Raw genomic sequence first — 19,767 nt, forward strand, 5'->3', positions numbered from 1 at the left:
TGTGTCACATTACAGCCAAACCTGAACATGGGATTATATGTGTGAGTTTCCATTTGTTCTCTATCTACAGTGCATAAGGGCTAAGCTGTTGGTCCTATTTGACCCAAATAATGTGTGCATTTAGAAGCCAATTTATGTTGTCAGTGCGGTCCTAGAAATGTGGCAAATACAAGCCAATGAACTCTTTAGGTGTGGTCGAGATTGGAAAACTTTTGTGAATGCATATTTAAGAAAAATGGTACACATGGACAACTAGTGACAGGCCAAATGTCAGCAAATTCTGCTTCAATAAAATCATCAATGCAAATGATCAATGAAGCTGTACATCTGCAGGAAGTACTCTTTCATATATGGCAATTTGGTAATTTTCTCAAGTTCTCATCTGCTTGACCCCTGCTGATCGCCTCTTGCAGCTATGTTTGTTTTTATGTGTATTTTCTCAGCCTTCAGAGAGCCCTCCATTGTCAGATGGTGCTGAGAGGGCCGATACTTAAGACCTCCGTGTAATTTATCATAGACAAACTACAAACATGACAAGCCGTGTAAACACTTGCAACCAAGACACTTCTGAGAACATCGCATTTGTTTGTTGTGTTGTATTGGGCAGACATTTCAGAAAACACATGGTGTGTGGATGAGCTGGGATGTGAAATGCTTTTGATGAGAACTGGTCCCAAATGGACATGATGGATCAGAAGGTCAACATATGACTTCTGCTCTGAGCAACTACTGCCGACACTACTGCCGAAGAGGAATATTTTACAAAACTCCTGGGAAACAAAGTCATCTGCGATTTAGCTCTCAGCATTTTCTCCCAGAACAGAAGATTATTTCTAAGATACATGTAACTCTGTGAAGTACAACTTTAAAACAAGAAAAAGGTGCTGCTAACCTTTCTGAACAGCTGGGCTGTTCTGAACGCTGGTGGCCTTGGAGGAGGGTTTGGACGAGTCTCCATCCGAGTCTTTGCTCATGTCAACTGAAACCACCACGTCCTTCATACCCGAAGAATCATCTTTAGAGACAATGGAAAGTTCAGGTTTGAGGTCAAGGCAAACTTAAATTTAGCATGAATGCCAAGTTAACAGAAAATTACCTCATTACATGGACAATTTCATCCGCGCAAACACTAAAGGCCTATCATGCATGTCCAACAATGTCCTTTAAAGATTTTAAAGAGCACTTTCCTTACATTTGCTCTCATAGGAACAGAATCAATATCCTACTTGTGTAGTTCATAGCTAGTGAACTGCTGAGTACATATTCTCCTGAAGCTAACAGACACTGCCTTCACAATAACTCAACAGCAGAAGTCAAAATAATGCTTATTTTTTTTTAGAAGTGACTGGTTAATGTATTAAATAAAAGCACAGCACAGTACCTTGGCCTTGAATGTGAGATATATCGAGTCCTTCTCGCAGTCTGAGAATGACGACACCATACTGAAAATCAAACGCATCGCTACACACACAAACAAACAAGTATTAATGTCTCACAGGAGAAAGACCCCAACCATTTACTTCAAAGCTGCATTTGGTCATTAACATCTACCAGATGTTCATCAGCTGTAAATGTTCTTTTCAGGTACACTTATGTATTTATAGTGGAAGGGGGGAAAAAAAGCACATTCATGACAAAAAGTATCTTTGATGGCACTGCTGCCACAGTGACAAGCCGTTTTACAATTTTTTCTGCATCCATTTCTCTGTCTACTGTAACAAAAACAAAAACTCAAGAAACTTGTGACATGGATGACTCTGGGATATAACCAGATTTCATGAAAACAAATCACTGTATTAGCATATTAAAAGCTGACAACACACTAATTCAAGAAGATAATTGTAAATAGTGGATTGATTTCAAACAGATTAAACCCACTGTATTAGGTTTATGTAGGTCTCAACATCCTTTATATCTCCAATACGCCAGTCGTTTTTGAAACCAAGCACCAAAGTGTTCGGCCTCAATCTACCCAGTCCAGCAGCCTGTAAAACACACACACACCCACACACACACCCACCCACACCCACCCACACACACACACACACACACACACACACACACACACACACACACACACACACACACACACACACACACACACACACACACACACACACACACACACACACACACACACACACACACACACACACACACACACACACACACACACACACACACACACACACACACACACACACACACACACACACACACACACACACACACACACACACACACACACACACACACACACACACACACACACACACACACACACACACACACACACACACACACGCACACACACACGCACACACACACGCACACACGCACACACACACACGGTTAAAACACAGAAGTCAGCTGTGAGCAGATTACGGGGTCACGTGAACACTGCACTAAGCAGGAAGCAAAAAGGCCAAGGGATTTTAGGCCAATTGGTGCAAATGAGCTTCTGACCAAGGAAAATGCTAGTTAAAAATGCAGTAACATTGTGAGGATTGACATGCAGATTATGTCAGCCATCTTTGATAAAGATTGAAAAACATTCAACACAAAATCACACACACACACACACACACACACACACACACCTGCAGCAGGTACTGAGTTCCTTGACGAAGGTCTTCAGCCACGACGGGTGTGTAAAATGCCTTGGAGTTGTTATTGAGGAGCCACCTCTGGTAACGCACCATATCACTGTTCAGCTCTTTGAAGTTGGGTCGGCGAGAACTCTGAACGAGCACAGAAACAAAAAGAGAGAGACCAGTTAAATTCACGCCACAGCAACGTCAAGTTTCAAAGCAGCTTTCCAGTTATCAAAAGGAAAATGATGATGAATGATGCAAACAGAGTTAAATTCTGCTGTAAAGCAGCTCTAAAAAGACAGTAGCGTCATTGAATCAACACTGAACTGACTTCTGCTGAACAGTTCCGTTCAATAACTGTGTAAAGATCACCAATTATGAAATGAGTTAAATTAATCTATAAAACAGTTCTGCAGAAAACAGTGATGTCATCATCCAGATCAGTTCAGTTTTTCAACCAAGTGACAGTACAGTCAGATCAATAATATTGTTGAAAATTAACCCTCTGAACCCGAAGAACGCATGGGCGCGTTTTGCTTGATTTTTCCTCATGACCGTGAAAAACAACTTGAAATACTCCATAATTTTTGGCCTCACAGACATGAAAGATATGTCTTTACAAAGCGTAAAGTGTCTAAAAACTAAATGTTGTGCTTTTCACTAAATAAAGAAAACAAACCACTTATGTCCACTCTGAAATGCGTCAGAAAATGAGCTGTAACTCCGCAAACATTTGCCACACAGACACAATAGATATATCTTTATAAAGCTTGGAATGTCTACTTTTAAATGAAAAAAAAAACAATTCTCTGTTTATGTAATCCGTACGAAAACAGTGAGAGGCACAGTTCCACAAGCGGAGTCTCATTATCTTTAATGTGACCACACCCACGCGCACAAAGCGATTCACATGCAAATCGTCTACATGGAAGGAACGCGAACCTGTAAACACCCCCCATTACCTAAAAACAAAGACTCATCTTCATCATTCTTCTGCTTTTCATCGAGTTTGGAAGAAAGGCTGTGAGTTTACCTTGGATTTACCTCAGTAGAAGAAGAAGAACGCGATTTTAAGATGAGAATTTTTAAGGTAAAACATTTCTCACTTATATTAGCGTTATTGATGCATCAACTTCACATTGTAGGCTACTAGTTGAACTATTGCTACGGGATTGCAACGGAAACATGTTGAAAATGAAATATAGACAGGTAAATAAAGATACACGTACGACACAAAGGTATTTTATGCTCTATAATATTAAACACAGCATGATATAAAAGTAGGGTTGCCAACTGTCCCGTATTAGCCCGGACGTCCCATATATCGGGCCTAAATGTCCTCCCTTGTCCCGTTTATTGACTGCTACGCTCATCTAACCACTGACTAAGTGGTCGTTCACATATGTTGCGTCTTTCACACGCTCAAGTTCATTATTACATGTGTCTATGCGCCTGGGAAAACAAAATAAACAGACAGACACCACGGGAGCGTTTAGTTTGTTCTGCAAACTAGGTGTGTTCGAATAAAACGCCTTTAAACGTGGCAGGAACATCTGTTTATGTATGCATTTGTAGATGATATTGCAATGCAAAAAAATCATGATATTCAACTGTGATACTGTAATGGGAGATCCATCATTTTTTTCAGGATTCTTTGATGAATAGAAAGTAAAAAAAACCCCAGCATTAATCTGAAATAGAAAGCTTTTGTAACATTAAAATGTCATTACTGTCTCTCTTGACACGTTTGCTGCATTGTTACTGAACAAAACTATTAATTTCTTTAAAATTATTAATTATTAATAAAACTATTAATTTAAAACAAATTCTTACTGACCCCAAACTTTTGAACTGTAGTGTATAATGCTACAAAAGCTTTAGTTGGTTTGTGTGTAACAACTGACATTCATTTCTATGACGTTAAAATTCTTTTTAGGATTAAATTGTGCATTAATAGGTTGAGCAAATCAAATATGTTTATATCCGAGAGCCTTTTATACACATACTAAACTGCAGACACTGAAATAACATACACTTTGAGTGTCCCTTATAAAGAACGTCTCGGTTACGTATATGTAACCCTCGTTCCCTGAGGAGGGAACGGAGACGTACGTTAGTGACTAACGAATGGGAGTTTCGCTTAGAAGCCAATCACCTTTGAGGTATTTAACAGCGCCCAATGGCAGTGCCAATGCCATGGGCATGCGGAATTTGCATGCGTAACTCCGCCCCACCTCGTGGGTATATAAGGAAGTACGCTGGCAACATCGCATTATGTATCTGCTGCGAAGCCAAGATCTGAACTCCGTGTTCCAGCAGCACAGCTGACGTGGCAGAGGAACGTACGTAACCGAGACGTTCCCTTTCGTTCAGTCACTACGACGTACGTTAGTGACTAACGAATGGGGGTTCCAATATAACAGCGCCACTCAGCTGTCGTCCAGTGCCCTGCATAAGAGTGAGATCCCGCCATATAGGGCCGAAGGACTCCCACTTAACACCGGAATACCAAGGTACACTGGGAAGCATATCCCAGTGAGGGAATGCCAAAATGCCTACCCGTGGGGAGAACTTATATGACCCGCTGAGGGCTGCATATGGGAAACTCTAGGGTACCAGCCAAAGGTGGATTTTTAACCCTAGGGGTGGCAGGGACTTGCCAAGAGAAAGACACCTGCTCACTGAGGAGGCTTACGGTGGAAATACTTGTGTGAGGGTCGCCGGAGGGGAACCATGCACACGGGGCACCTGGCCGGACATGAAGGTCTGGGCTCGAGAGGGCAGACTGAACTGATGTCGGCGTCGACAGTGCTGGAGGAGCTCAGGGCTCTCGTGGAGCTCAACTGAGGAAAATATCGCACGTATCCAGTCCGTGGAGTGGAATGGCGAGCAAGCGAAGACATCTGAGCCTGGTCCATTACCGGCCACTAGTAGAGGCGAGTACATAGTCGGACACTGGCTCCACTCGGAGATTGTAGAATCTGGCGAATGTGTTAGGTGTCGCCCAGCCTGTAGCTCTGCAGATGTCTGTTAGCGAGGCGCCATGTGCTAGAGCCCAAGAGGAGGCCACACTCCGGGTGGAGTGTGCCCTCACACCAAGGGGACATGGTCGACCTTGCTGCTGGTAAGCCAAAACAATGGTGTCCACTATCCAGTGAGACAACCTCTGCTTTGAGAGAGCTCTTCCCTTCCGCTCTCCACCATAACAGACAAAGAGCTGGTCTGAGGTCCTGAAACACTGCGTCATGTCTACATAAGCGCGGAGAGCGCGTACTGGACAGAGCAATGCCAAGGCTGGGTCTGCCTCCTCCAAAGGCAGCGCTTGCAGGTTCACCACCTGCTAAACGGGGTGGTAGGAACCTTGGGCACATATCCAAGCCGGGGTCTCAGGATCACGTGAGAGTTAGCCGGCCCGAATTCTAGGCACGCTTCGTCAACCGAAAATGCCTGCAGGTCCCCGACCCTCTTAACGGAGGCCAATGCGGTCAGCAGGGCCGTCTTCATCGACAGGAACTTAATATCGACCGTCCGCAAAGGCTCAAAGGGAGGCCTCTGCAGAGCACTTAAAACTACTGAGAGGTCCCAAGAGGGTACGAGAGGACCGTGAGGAGGATTCAGTCTCCTCGCCCCCCTCAGGAACCTGATGATAAGGTCGTGCTGACTTTCCTTCTTGTCCCCCAAGAGGTCGTGATGGGCAGATATTGCGGCCACATACACTTTCAGGGTGGAGGGAGACAGCCTTCGCTCCAGCCCCTCTTGGAGAAATGAAAGCACGGACCCGATCGGGCATTTCCAGAGGTCTTCTTGGCGAGAAGAGCACCAGGTGACGAAGAGGTTCCACTTCAACGCATAGGCGTGTCGAGTAGACTCTGCCCTAGCGGAAGTGATGGTGGCGACCACCGTAGGTGGCAGGCCACTCAAACCTGCCGCGTCCCGTCCAGAAGCCACGCGTGAAGCTTCCAGAACGCTGGACGCGGGTGCCATAGAGTGCCCCGTCTCTGAGAGAGGAGGTCCGGTCTCAGAGGAATAGGCCAGGGAGGGGCTGTCGCAAGGAGTAGCAGTTCTGAGAACCAGGTCTGGCCGTGCCAATACGGGACGAGCAAAATGACCTGCTCCCGGTCCTCCCTGATCTTGCACAGTACCCGTGCGAGAAGGCTCACTGGGGGGAACGCATATAAGCGTAGGCCCCGCGGCCAGCTGTGCGCCAGTGCATCCGTGCCGAGCGTGCCCTCGGTCAGGGAATAGTACAGGCTGCAATGGGAAGAGTCGTGGGAGGCAAACAGATCTACCTGTGCGTCGCCGAAATGTTCCCAAATCAGCTGGACCGTCTGGGGATGGAGTCTCCATTCTCCAGGAAGTGGCTGAATCCGTGAGAGCTCGTCGGCTGCACGGTTCAGTTCTCCTGGGATGTGGACAGCACGAAGGGACCTCAGGTGCTTCGGACTCCATAAAACGAGATGGCGGGCGAGTTGAGACATAGAGCGGGAGCGTAGACCCGCGGTGGTTGATGTACGCTACTGTGGCCGTGTTGTCTGTCTGGACTAGTACATGTTGACCCCTCAGCAACGCTCGGAAGCGGTGGAGGGCGAACCGTACTGCCAGCAACTCGAGGCAATTGACATGCAGAAGGCTGCTTGTCCATTGCACATGGCACCCCAGCCCGTGGTGGAGGCATCTGTTGATACAACAACATGCCTGGAAACTCGTTCTAAGGACACACCGGTCCGTAGCCAGTGCTGAAGCGGTCTCATATGTAGCAATCCGAGCGGCGTCACCGCGGCTGCAGATGCCATATGCCCCAGGAGTCTCTGAAACTATTTCAGTGGAACCGCACTCTTGCTCTCGATTTGACGGAGGCAAGTCAGCAGAGACTGCGCGCACTCGCTCGTAAGCTGCGCGCACATGGCGACCGAGTCGATCTCCATACCGAGAAAAGAGATCCTCTGCACGGGGCAAAGTTTGCTCTTCTCCCAGTTGACCCGAAGGCCCAGACGGGCTAAGTGATGGAGCACTAAATCTCTGTGTCCGCAAACCTGCTCTCGAGAGTGACTCATTATGAGCCAGTCGTCGAGGTAGTTCAGGATGCGAACCACGTGGGGAGAGGAGCAAGGGCTGCCTCGACAATCTTCGTAAAGACGCGAGGGGACAGAGATAGCCCGAATGGGAGGACCGCATACTCATATGCCCGGCCCTCGAAGGCAAACCGTAGGAACGGTCTGTGTCGAGGTAGGATGGAGACATGGAAGTAGGCGTCCTTCAGGTCGATCGCTGCAAACCAATCGTCCGGACGAACGCATTCGAAAAGGCGTTTCGCTGTCAACATCTTGAACGGAAGCCTGTGTAGGTAACGGTTCAAGATGTGCAGGTCCAGGATTGGTCTTAACCCACCGGTCTTTTTGGGTACAATGAAGTAGGGGCTGTAGAACCCGAACTTCATCTCGGCTGGAGGGACAGGCTCGATTGCACCCTTCGCCAGTAGGGTGGCAACCTCCGCTCGCATGACAGGGGCATTGGCCCAACCATAGTAAAGCGGACTCCCCGGAAGCAGGGAGGAGCCCGCGCGGACTGAATCGCGTAGCCGTGCCTGACTGTCTTCGCGACCCAGCGGGACAGTCCCGGAATCTGAAGCCAGGCTCCCAGGAACTGCACCAGCGGGGTCATTCGGACTACAGGCGTACCCTGTGTGGGGCAGCGATGCAGTGTTACCGGCCCGGACAAGGGAGGCTGTTGGGCGTCCCGGTGTGGGGGCACGGTTAACGACTGCGTCCTGACAGAGGAGACCAGGGAAGGACGCACGTTCCACTGGGGTCTGCTCTGCCAGGGGGCTGGCGACAGAGAGGGTTGCGAGTGGCGGGACCCATGGGTGGCGCGCACCGTCATCACCGATCTCTGGGAGCTCAGGGATGGGAGTGTTAATTCTTTCTTTGACCAAATTAGGGTGCTGCTGGCCCCCGCCTGAACAAAGGATTCTCCCCCGGGCCTCCACCGGGGGAAGGGGTGGTCTTGCTACCATCTCCTGGAAAGAATTTCCCATCCCTGAGCTGTCCGTCTCAGGAGCACTGCTTGGCCTGGCGTTTAGCGGGGCGACCTGAGGGGACTGGGACGCCTTCCTACGGCTTCCTCCACGACCCGGCCCGGGTGTAGGCTGCTGCTTGGACCGGGCGGGAGGGGCAGGAGCCTTAGGAGGGCGTCCTCGGCGGCGAGCAGGCTGAGGCGACTGTGCCGGTGGCTGGGTGGAGGCAACAGCTGGCTGCCGGGGCAGTATACGTTTGATAGCCTCAGTCTGCTTCTGGGCGGTTGAAAACTGTTGGGCGAAATTTTCAACCGCTCCGCCGAAGAGGCCAGCCTGGGATATGGGGGCATCGAGGAAACGTGTCCGCTCGCTGTCCCGCATATCGGCCAGGTTTAGCCACAGATGTCGCTCCTGGACCACATTTGTGGACATCACTTGACCCAGGGAGCGTGCACGCAGCTCGTCCACAAGCCTCGGAACAACTCCACCCTCGTGCATGTCCTTGAGGATCCTGGCCTGGTAGACCTGAAGGATCGCCATGGCATGCAAAGAGGCAGCAGCCTGCCTCGCAGCTCTGTGCGATTTCGCCACCAAAGCCTGTCGATTCACATCAACCTTGGAGGGGTGCTTAGGGTCACCACGCCACGTTGAAGCGCTCTGCGGACACCGTTGCATCGCAACAGAACGTTCAACTGGGGGGACCCCAGTGTACCCATTGGCCGCGGCCCCATCAAGGGTGGAGAAGGCGGAGGTGGTTGCCGAACGGTCACGGGAAGACAGCGGTGACTTCCAGGACTGCGCAACCTCCTCATGCAGCTCGGGAAAGAAAGGTATTGGGGGCGGGGACTGACGTGTGTCAGCGCGGGTCCCCAAAAAAAAAATCATCGAGCCGCGAGCGTTCAGGACAGGGCGGAGGGTTCCACTCTATCCCTAGACTCGCGGCTGCCCGAGACAACATGGCTGTCAGCTCTGGGTCCGACTTGGGCAATGCTGGCACGCCCGAAGGCGGCAGCACAGCAGAGTCATCATCCTCAGAGGACTCGAGCCCACCTTGTGATGCGGTGACCAACATCGCATCATCCTCCGGAGCGCCAAACGAGATGCGCGGGGGTGCCGGAGCAGGCCCCGCGATCTCCGCCTGAACACTCACGGGTTGCGGAACGCTAGAGGGGGGTGTGGACCGAGGCATGAACGTCGGGGCTTTGTTCCACACAGTCACCCTCAGATCACCCTGACCACCAGCCGAAGTACCGCCCACGGGGGGAACGGTAGATCGGGGTGTGGTAGAGGAGACTCTCACTTCATTACGAAGATCCTTGAGTCTTGATCGCAGCACCGCGATGGTCATGTTCCCGCAGTGGGAACATGACTCATCCACAAACGCTGCTTGAGCATGCTGAACGCCCAAGCATACCAAGCAGAGATTGTGCCCATCGGAAGGACTCAACGACCGGCCACACCCAGAAGTACACGGGCGAGACATCCTGAAAAGGACGTGCCACGTGTAAGCTCTTTTATGAGAGGAAGCTTTGCAGAGACGCCGAAGCGCCCAGGGACCACACACCAGCTGTCAGACGGACCACTGCGCAGATCAGCAGGCAGGCAGTATGCGATCACTGGAACACGCCGTAGACACCAACGCCTCTGGAAAGCTGTTCGTCTCGAAGGCTGACAAAGACTCAGTTAGCAGGCTTGAAGGAGTGAAGAGATACTCTTGGCTCCAAAGCAGAAACATAATGCAATGTTGCCAGCGTACTTCCTTATATACCCACGAGGTGGGGCGGAGTTACGCATGCAAATTCTGCATGCCCATGGCATTGGCACTGCCATTGGGCGCTGTTAAATACCTCGAAGATGATTGGCTTCTAGGCGAAACCCCCATTCGTTAGTCACTAACGTACGTCGTAGTGACTGAACGAAAGGGAACCACGATTGTCCCTTATTTTTGTCCCCCTTTTTGTCCTTTGTGGTGTATGTTTGGATTATGTTGTGTTGTAAATAAATGCAAACAATTCAAAAAGCCATTCTTTTAATCTCTTCACATTCTTTTTTCTAGTTCCCTCACAGTCATTGAAGCTGAAATAGGGCCATTAGGATTAGGGGCGGGGTCTTTGTCTGCAGGTGTGGAAAACATCAATATTCATGATTCATAATGCCCTCCCCGCATAAGCCTTCCTGACACAAAACATGTCTTACAAATTTTAAATCAGTATATTGTTTTATGTGAATGAGTGGCCAGAGTGATTTTTACATCATCTTGAAGCAAAAATTCTAGCCTACGTGATCCAGTTTTCAAAAGTCTTGTGAACAAATATTCAGTATGGGTTTTATAGCCTTATAACAGTGACTTAATTTTTTCTTTCTTTCCACAAACCACGTGTAAACGTCATCTTCTCAAAACTACAAACTTTTACACACATGCTGCTCACATATTACTGTAGCAGAGTTTGTGCTGAATACAGTGTACTCCGACTTTAGCCATGAAAATGTTACAAGCTACAGAAATAAGCACAAATGTCAGGGCATGTCAAAAAACCTCCAGGGCCCAGAAAACAGCTCAGGGTTCAGGCGACAGTGGCAAAAACCCAAACTCCATCAGTGACAGAATGGAGAAAAAAACGTGGGAGAAACCAGGCTGGTTTCTGGTTTCAACCAACGTGGTGTGTTTATGATTCCAGGAACGTGTTTTGTGAAATGAGCTCATGGTTTGCTAATGAAAATGAGCCAATGGAGGCTTTTCCAGACAATATACTCCTGATTAACATGGTCCACACAGACCCCTAAATGAGAAACCAGTTTATTTTAGACAACTAGAAAAAAACACTTTCCCCACAGAGTTCCGGGAAGTTTTATTACTCCAAGAACATGATCCAATAAGCACATTCAAACATGTACAGCACAACATGCTACTAAAACAATACAAACAACATTTTCTCCATGTATTGACAAATATCAGATGTCACAGTAGGAAAACAGGACAAGTTGTTCAGGTACTCACAATGCGCACATGACCGCACACCATCAGACCCACGTTCTTGGTGAAGGCATGGACCAGATGAAGAATAGCTGGACGTGAGTTTGGAGCTCCAGTCATCACTAGACACTGTGGCCTGGAAGAGACACAACACAGACACATCATTTGAACATCAGACACCGTGGGATCCCCAGAACATTTGACTTTAAAAACGGCAAATGTACAAAGCGCCATAAACTGACATCAAGCAAAAGCAGCACATAGTGTGCCGTGCAAAACATTCTCATGACCTCTAGGGTCATCAGTCCAGTCAAGAGCAGAACACACCAGCTCAGATTAGAGAGCTTCAAAGCAAAAATGTTAAGAATAAAACAAGATTATGCAGAGGGTAAAGCGTTTGATTTGAAGGTTCTGTCAGAAATACGTAATCTCTGACCCAGGATGATCTAGCAGCACTTCCTCTGCTCTCAACATGTGATTTCAGTCTGAGAACATTCATCTGGTGCCTGTGCAGAAGACGTTACACTGAAGATCACAGTGAATCTAGCACTAATAACTTATAAACACCATCTATTTTTTCCTCAATCAATTCCATTCTGATTTTTCATACATGTCTTAATCGCTCAATCATTTTAAATATTTTGATTGCATTTTTTTTTTAAAGACACTTTTTGTATAACAACCAATGACAAATATTTTCTAGGTGATTTTCATGAAAAATGGTTAGTCAAAGCATGAAATAGTCAAGCGACCAGTGAAGCGCTAAACTTAACTATGACTGGAGTCAAATAGATTCATGCGTGAATAACCGCTGCCTTAACTACATATTAGTACATGATTGATAGTTAATGGGAGGCAATGTTAAGTGGGTAAACTAAAATCAAACAAGCCTCATTAGAATAAATTATCCATAAGATATACTTTGCATTAAACATGTAAACATTTAATATTGCCTTAATTTAAAGCTTCTTCACATTCATCATTGCATGGTGCAGGATTACTTCACAATAGTCTCCATTGATCCTCCATATCAAACAGAAAAATCAATCTCCTTTTCAGTATGCAGAGGGTTTGTTTCTGGCGGGACAATTATTACTGGAGCAGCCCAGGTGGCTCACTCTATGCTACTGCAATGCTGACAATTTTCATCTAATTGGCGTGCTCAGTTGGGGACACTACATTTTTCAACTAAACATCGAAATAAATCTAATTAATAAACTAAATTAACCATATAAACTAAATTACTGATCTAATTATTTATCTAAAGCCCACACTGTCACTGTATGATAATTGAAATGGACTGATGACATCAGCGTTTTCTCCAGAATGACTATAGAGCTGAATAAAATTATGCTGCATTATTTTCCTGTTTAACACTGTAAAGCTCCTTTGAAACAATCTACATTGTTAAAAGCTCTATATAAATAAAGTTGACTTGACTAAATATGTAAAGATAACTCATTGTATGTGCATAGCACAAAAGTTATGTTCGCCAATTAACTGTGTTACTTATTTACCTTACGTCTTTTCTTTTGAGTCCATATAAAAAGTAAAAATGTATGATGCTTTGGTTAACGGGATAGATCATTTTTAACTGTGAACTACTTGGAACTGTTCAAGAAACATACATTTACAAACAAACTGACCAACAACCGCAACTTTCAGACGCCACCTTTATTTTTTAGCTCAACTGTCACTGATATCCCACATTCCTGTGCTTTCCATTCTAAGACATTGAAGGATACATCTGTGCTGCCTTCAAAAATGTATTAGATGACGGCGTCTCAGAAGGCAGGAAGGGAAGCTAACATTGTATTCTTGATGCTTTCCTATCTTGGAATGACGCAGCCCTCATCTTGCAATCAAACTGAAAATTTCCTGATATTTTATTAACCCCCATCTCATCCACAATGTTCATGCCTTTCCTTCTTCAGTCGAAAAGAGAACGTTTTTTGAGGAAAACATTCCAGGATTTTTCTCCACATCATAGACTTCCATGGCAGCCAAAATGTTTAAGGTCCAAATCAGTTTCAAAGGGCTTCGAAGGGCTTCAGAGGCTCTGCACGATCCCAGACGAGGAATAGGGTCTAGCGAAACGATCAGTCATATTGTAAATTAGTTATGGAGGTAAGTAAGTAAGTAAGTAAGTTAGTTAAGTAAGTAAGTAAGTAAGTAAGTTAGTTAGGTAAGTAAGTAAGTTAACTAAGTAAGGTAACTAACTAAGTAAGTAAGTAAGTAAGTAAGTAAGTAAGTAAGTAAGTAAGCAAGCATACATGCATGTGCTGGTCATATAATTAGAATATCATCAAAAAGTTGATTTATTGCACTAATTCCATTCAAAAAGTGAAACTTGTATATTATATTCATTCATTACACACAGACATATAAGATATATTTCAAATGTTTATTTCTTTTAATTTTGATGATTATATCTGATAACTGAGGAAAATCCCAAATTCAGTATCTCAGATAATTAGAATATTACTTAAGACCAATACAAAGAAAGGATTTTTAGAAATCTTGGCCAACTGAAAAGTATGAACATGAAAAGTATGAGAATGTACAACACTCAATACTTAGTTTTGGCTCCTTTTGCCTGAATTACTGCAGCAATGCGGCGTGGCACTGAGTCGATCAGTCTGTGGCACTGCTCAGGTGTTATGAGAGCCCAGGTTGCTCTGATAGTGGCCTTCAGCTCTTCTGCATTGTTGGGTCTGGCATATCGTATCTTCCTCTTCACAATACCCCATAGATTTTCTATGGGGTTATGGTCAGGTGAGTTTTCTGGCCAATTAAGAACAGGGATACCATGGTCCTTAAACCAGGTACTGATTGCTTTGGCACTGTGTGCAGGTGCCAAGTCCTGTTGGAAAATGAAATCTGCATCTCCATTAAGTTGGTCAGCAGTAGGAAGCATGAAGTGCTCTTAAACTTCCTGGTATATGGCTGCGTTGACCTTGGACCTCAGAAAACACAGTGGACCAACACCAGCAGATGACATGGCACCCCAAACCATCACTGACTGTGGAAACTTTACACTGGACCTCAAGCAACGTGGATTGTGTGCCTCTCCTCTCTTCCTACAGACTCTGGGACCCTGATTTCCAAAGGAAATGCAAAATTTACTTTCATCAGAGAACATAACTTTGGACCACTCAGCAGCAGTCCAGTTCTTTTTGTCTCTAGCCCAGGCAAGATGCTTCTGACGCTGTCTGTTGTTCAAGAGTGGCTTGACACAAGAAATGCGACAGCTGAAACCCATGTCTTAAATACGTCTGTGCGTAGTGGTTCTTGAAGCACTGACTCCAGCTGCAGTCCACTCTTTGTGAAGCTCCCCCACATTTTTGAATGGGTTTTGTTTCACAATCCTCTCCAGGGTGCGGTTATCCCTATTGCTTGTACACTCTTTTCTACCACATCTTTTCCTTCGCTTCGCCTCTATTAATGTGCTTGGACACAGAGCTCTGTGAACAGCCAGCCTCTTTTGCAATGACTTTTTGTGTCTTGCCCTCCTTGTGCAAGGTGTCAATGGTCGTCTTTTGGACAACTGTCAAGTCAGCAGTCTTCCCCATGAATGTGTAGCCTACAGAACTAGACTGAGAGACCATTTAAAGGCCTTTTTGGTGTTTTGAGTTAATTAGCTGATTAGAGTGTGGCACCAGGTGTCTTCAATATTGAACCTTTTCATAATATTCTTATTTTCTGAGATACTGAATTTGGGATTTTCCTTAGTTGTCAGTTATAATCATCAAAATTAAAAGAAATAAACATTTGGAATATATCATTCTGTGTGTAATGAATGAATATAATATACAAGTTTCACTTTTTGAATGGAATTAAAATTAAAATGAAATAAATCAACTTTTTGATGATATTCTAATTATATGAACAGCACCTATGTATATGTATACACGTACACGCACGCACATAAATGACAGATCGTTTCACTATACAGGGAGTGCAGAACTATTAGGCACGTTGATTTTCTGATCATATTTTTTTTCCAGGCACATTTGACCAATTCCAAACCACAGTAATCCTAATAACTACTATTGATTTAGTATTTAATAATGTATAAGTGATATATAATTGTTCATGAAGGCTGGAAATGAAAATCACCTTATATTCAGGTGTGCAGAATTATTAGGCATGTTTTCTTTTACAGATAAATTGAGCCAAAAAAGAGATTTAACTCAGACTGAAAAGTCAAAAAGTATTAAATGCCCATGAGAAGGATGCAATACTAATGCAATACTAGACATTGCAGTTAAGGCATGACCATTGGACAGTGAAATGCTCGTTGGGTCAGCAGGATCTGACAAAAACAGGTGGTGAAGAAAAGACACCTGTTAACTGCAAAAGAATTAAGAATTAAGGTGAAGAATTAAGGGTGAAACCATCAGGAACCCTTTAGTCTCCAGCGCCACCATTTTCCAGAGCTGCAACCTACCTGGAGTCTCCAGAAGTGCAAGGTGTCAGGATCTCAGAGACTTCAGTTAGGTAAAGAATCCTAAAAAATGACCCCCACTAGATAAGAATCACAAGCTGAAGTGTTGTAAAATACATGAAGAAGGTTTTTTTATAGGCTTTATGGACAGATAGGTTGAGAGTGACTCTTGAAGGACCAGCACCACATCCTCTAGTAACACTGTTTGAAGAATTCATCTTCCAGAATCTGGCAGTACGTTTTGGGAGTTCATTTTTAGTCCATCTCTGCAAAACGGACTTCAGGATGGACTAAAATGAACTCCCAAAAAAAGATGTTCATTTTGAAGTTAACTTATCCTTTAATGAATGATCCAGCAAACTCACTCTCCCAAAGTTCTATGGACCCATCCCCCAAGAGACTGAGACTTCCGACTCTAACTTAATTATTTTTGAAAAGGACAAATAAACCATCTTAAACCCATATTTCCTATATACCACTTAAGAAATATATAAACATACATCCAGCTCATTATTTTTCTTTTATAGGGTTTGGCCTATCTATTAATTCAATCTCTGTTTGATTTATGTTTCAGAATTGCATACTATGGTTAACTAAAATCATGTGTATGGCATGTTTGGTCTCTATAAATTTGTACTTTGAAGATTGAAATGATCATGATCAAACCACTTTAACCCCTAGAGGTTGAAAATCACGCCGGCGAAGGCCTCTATATAATTCAATATCAATATATAAATCGCAATATAATTATTTAAAGAGCACCTATCATGGAATTTTGAAATTTACCTTTCATATAGTGTGTAACATAGATCTAAGTGAACAAAAACATCCTGCATAGTTTGAAATATGACAGTGCACCGTATATATAGTTATTTTCTTTCAAAAGTAAGAGTCGACTCTGAGTCATTTTTAAGAATCGTTAGAAGACCGAAGCTTTTTCTCTGACTAGATGACATCAACTTGTCAAGTTATTTGAATACAATACGCCCACTTATTACGCTCCAAGACACCAGTGAAAACTAGAAAACATCATGGCGACGAGACGCTGTGTTCTGAAGTGCCACTCAAAAGCAAACTTTTTTCATCTGCCCAAGGATGAGCATTTGAAGACTAAGTGGCTTGAAGACAAACCATACATCGTCGCGATTGAGTGTTTATTAGTCTTCAAATGTATGTTTCGCGATCTCAGGAAGCTTTTATTATGGACTTCTATTATGGCACATGGTTCTTCTTCGTCTGTCTGTGCCATATATGGACTACATGTGCACAGAGCGCCCTCCGGCTGCCAGTATGAATTGAAAACAACACATAAGAGACTCAATCGCTCATGATTAGGCTATATCTGCGCATTTTGAGGAAGTATTGAATAAAAAATACTCCTCTGTTTAAAAATTTGACACAGACATATGAGAATCTATCAATAGGTCTCCTCATCTGCACACTTTTGAACTAAAAGCCCTGAGGGATGTTGATTTGTCGCGAGTCTTCGTGAGGAGAATAGAGGAGTTTTTTTTATGAATGAGATCAGCTGAGGCTCATATTACAATCAAAAGGTACAGACGCGGTTTTCATATTCATAACTCCTGACACATATTAACAAATTACTGTCACTATAAGACTTTGATGGGCGTTCCGTTTCCGAAAATATCTGCACAGACTACACCAATCACAACTGACTGGGTCATCGGACCAATCACCGCAGATTAGCGTCACGTAAAGGCGGGGTTTTGAAAAGTGAATCACTAAAGGAATCATTTGAGAATCGCTGTCAAAACAGGTAAAAATAAATGCATATTATAAGAAAACTAAAGTCTTTTTTGTCATTGCATGCATGCAAAACTGTTGTTGGGGACTTCTAAAACAATATTTGGAACATTTTAAAATGCCATGATAGGTGCTCTTTAAATATTATTTTTAAACACATTTCCGATTTTTCGATATACATCTCACGGACTGACGTTCAGGGCGCAGCTGTCAGAAAGAGCAGAACACAATTGGCTACTTGCGTGATGACGTACACCACAGACACGCAGCCAGTGCTCAGCAGTAGAAGGCTAAGATCCAATGCGGCAAGTTTTATGCCGCCTTCACGTGCTATCGGAAATTTGACAATTCCCACTTCTGAAGTCGTGATTACGAGCTCATCGCATTCAAATTTTTAAATGGGAGGGCGTTCATGTGCAATTTTTACCTAGGAAACTTGTATTTACGATAATTCTGAGAGCACGTGAAGGCAGCATTAGTAGAAGAGAAAAGCAGAATAAATAGTTGAAAAGAGAGGAAAGACTAATTAAGTGGCGTGGAAGTGGTTCAGCTATCTAAGATCTGATAAACTTCAGGTTTCAGTGTCCTGCAAAATATCCTGGAGAGTGGTGCCGACTAGGGGTGTAACAATACATTGATATAGATCGATGCATTGATCTAATTTTAACACTCTCCACATTTTCACACGTCAGTCTATGTATTAATCGCCAACACGTTCATTCTCATTTAAATTACCTTTCAGAGCTTGTGAAAGGCACTCGGACAGTGCTTCACAAAAGTTTATCATTTGCTCGTGTTTAAAGCCTTGCAAACAGCAGCGCGCCCTCATCTCAAACAGAGCACAAATATGCCATTGAATTGAGTCTTCTTTTATTTATTTTTTGTGCTTCAGTAGATAAAAGGTATATGGTTTTGCACATAAGGAGAATAGAGCGCTATGAATCGTTCTTCACACGGAAATTTAAAATTGTTAAAAGAAAATGCTCAATTAAACTGCTGCATAGGAGCCCCGTACTGTGACTCTGTGTTGCTTCAAACGCATCATTCTGCACACGGGATGCACATAAGTGCTTTGTGCCGCTCTGTATTGAGGGTATGCATGTGACGTCACCGTCAGCTGGAGTGACTGCGGTTATGAATCGTGATCAATTTAACGATCTATGATCGTGATGAACCGTCCGATTTACACCCCTGGTGCCGACTAGCAGCGGGAACACATCAAATCTATTCCACCATCTGAAGCAGTTCCATCCCATGTAATATTCACCCCTCTCCCGTGAACTGCCAAAATACAGACAGCACGTTACATGTCCCACCAGAGACAGTAATATACTGGACCACTGTTACACAACAATTACGAATGCATATCACTCCATCCCATGGGCAGCTTTGGGGCTCTCTGATCACTGTGTGGTTCATCTTATACCGACCTACAGGCAGAAACTGAAATCAGCTAAACCTGTAATAAGGACTGTAAAAAGATGGACTAATGAAGCAGAGCTGGACTTACAAGCCTGCTTCGATTGCACTGATTGGACTGTTTTTGAAGCTGCTACCACTGATCTGGACGAGCTCACAGACACTGTAACATCATACATCAGTTTCTGTGAGGATACATGCATTCCTACCAGGACATTCGTATCATTCACTAATGATAAAGCATGGTTTACAGGGAAACTCAAACAGCTCCGTCATGCCAAAGAGGATGCTTGCAGAAGTGGGGACTAAGTCTTGTATAACCAGGTCAGGAACAGACTGACAAAGGAGATCAGAGTTGCTAAAAGAAGCTACTCTGAAAAGCTGAGGAAACCAGTTTTCAGAAAACGACCCGGCTTCAGTTTGGATAGGCTTGAGGAACATTACCAACTACAAGTCACCATCCCCCCTTTCTGTAGAGAATCAACAACTGGCTGAGGATCTGAATGCATTCTACTGCAGGTTTGAAAAGCCCAGTCTCACACCACACACCCGCTCT

General features: G+C 44.6%; 1 protein-coding gene across 2 annotated transcripts in view; it reads right to left on the reverse strand.

Annotated features, from left to right (window-relative positions):
• The window catches only part of slc12a2 (solute carrier family 12 member 2), a 148,514-nt gene that overhangs the window by 32,667 nt on the left and 96,080 nt on the right, over positions 1-19,767 (reverse strand). For both annotated transcript variants that reach the window (XM_079805350.1, XM_079805351.1), the window contains exons 16-20: positions 11,606-11,717; positions 2,601-2,741; positions 1,879-1,985; positions 1,382-1,461; positions 893-1,015 (exon numbers count right to left, since the gene is read on the reverse strand). In XM_079805350.1, the coding sequence (XP_079661476.1) occupies positions 893-1,015; positions 1,382-1,461; positions 1,879-1,985; positions 2,601-2,741; positions 11,606-11,717 (563 nt within the window). The remainder of the gene's footprint in view (positions 1-892; positions 1,016-1,381; positions 1,462-1,878; positions 1,986-2,600; positions 2,742-11,605; positions 11,718-19,767) is intronic.

The sequence above is a fragment of the Gobio gobio genome, assembly GCF_949357685.1.
Source record: "Gobio gobio genome assembly, chromosome: 22".
NCBI lineage: Eukaryota > Metazoa > Chordata > Actinopteri > Cypriniformes > Gobionidae > Gobio > Gobio gobio.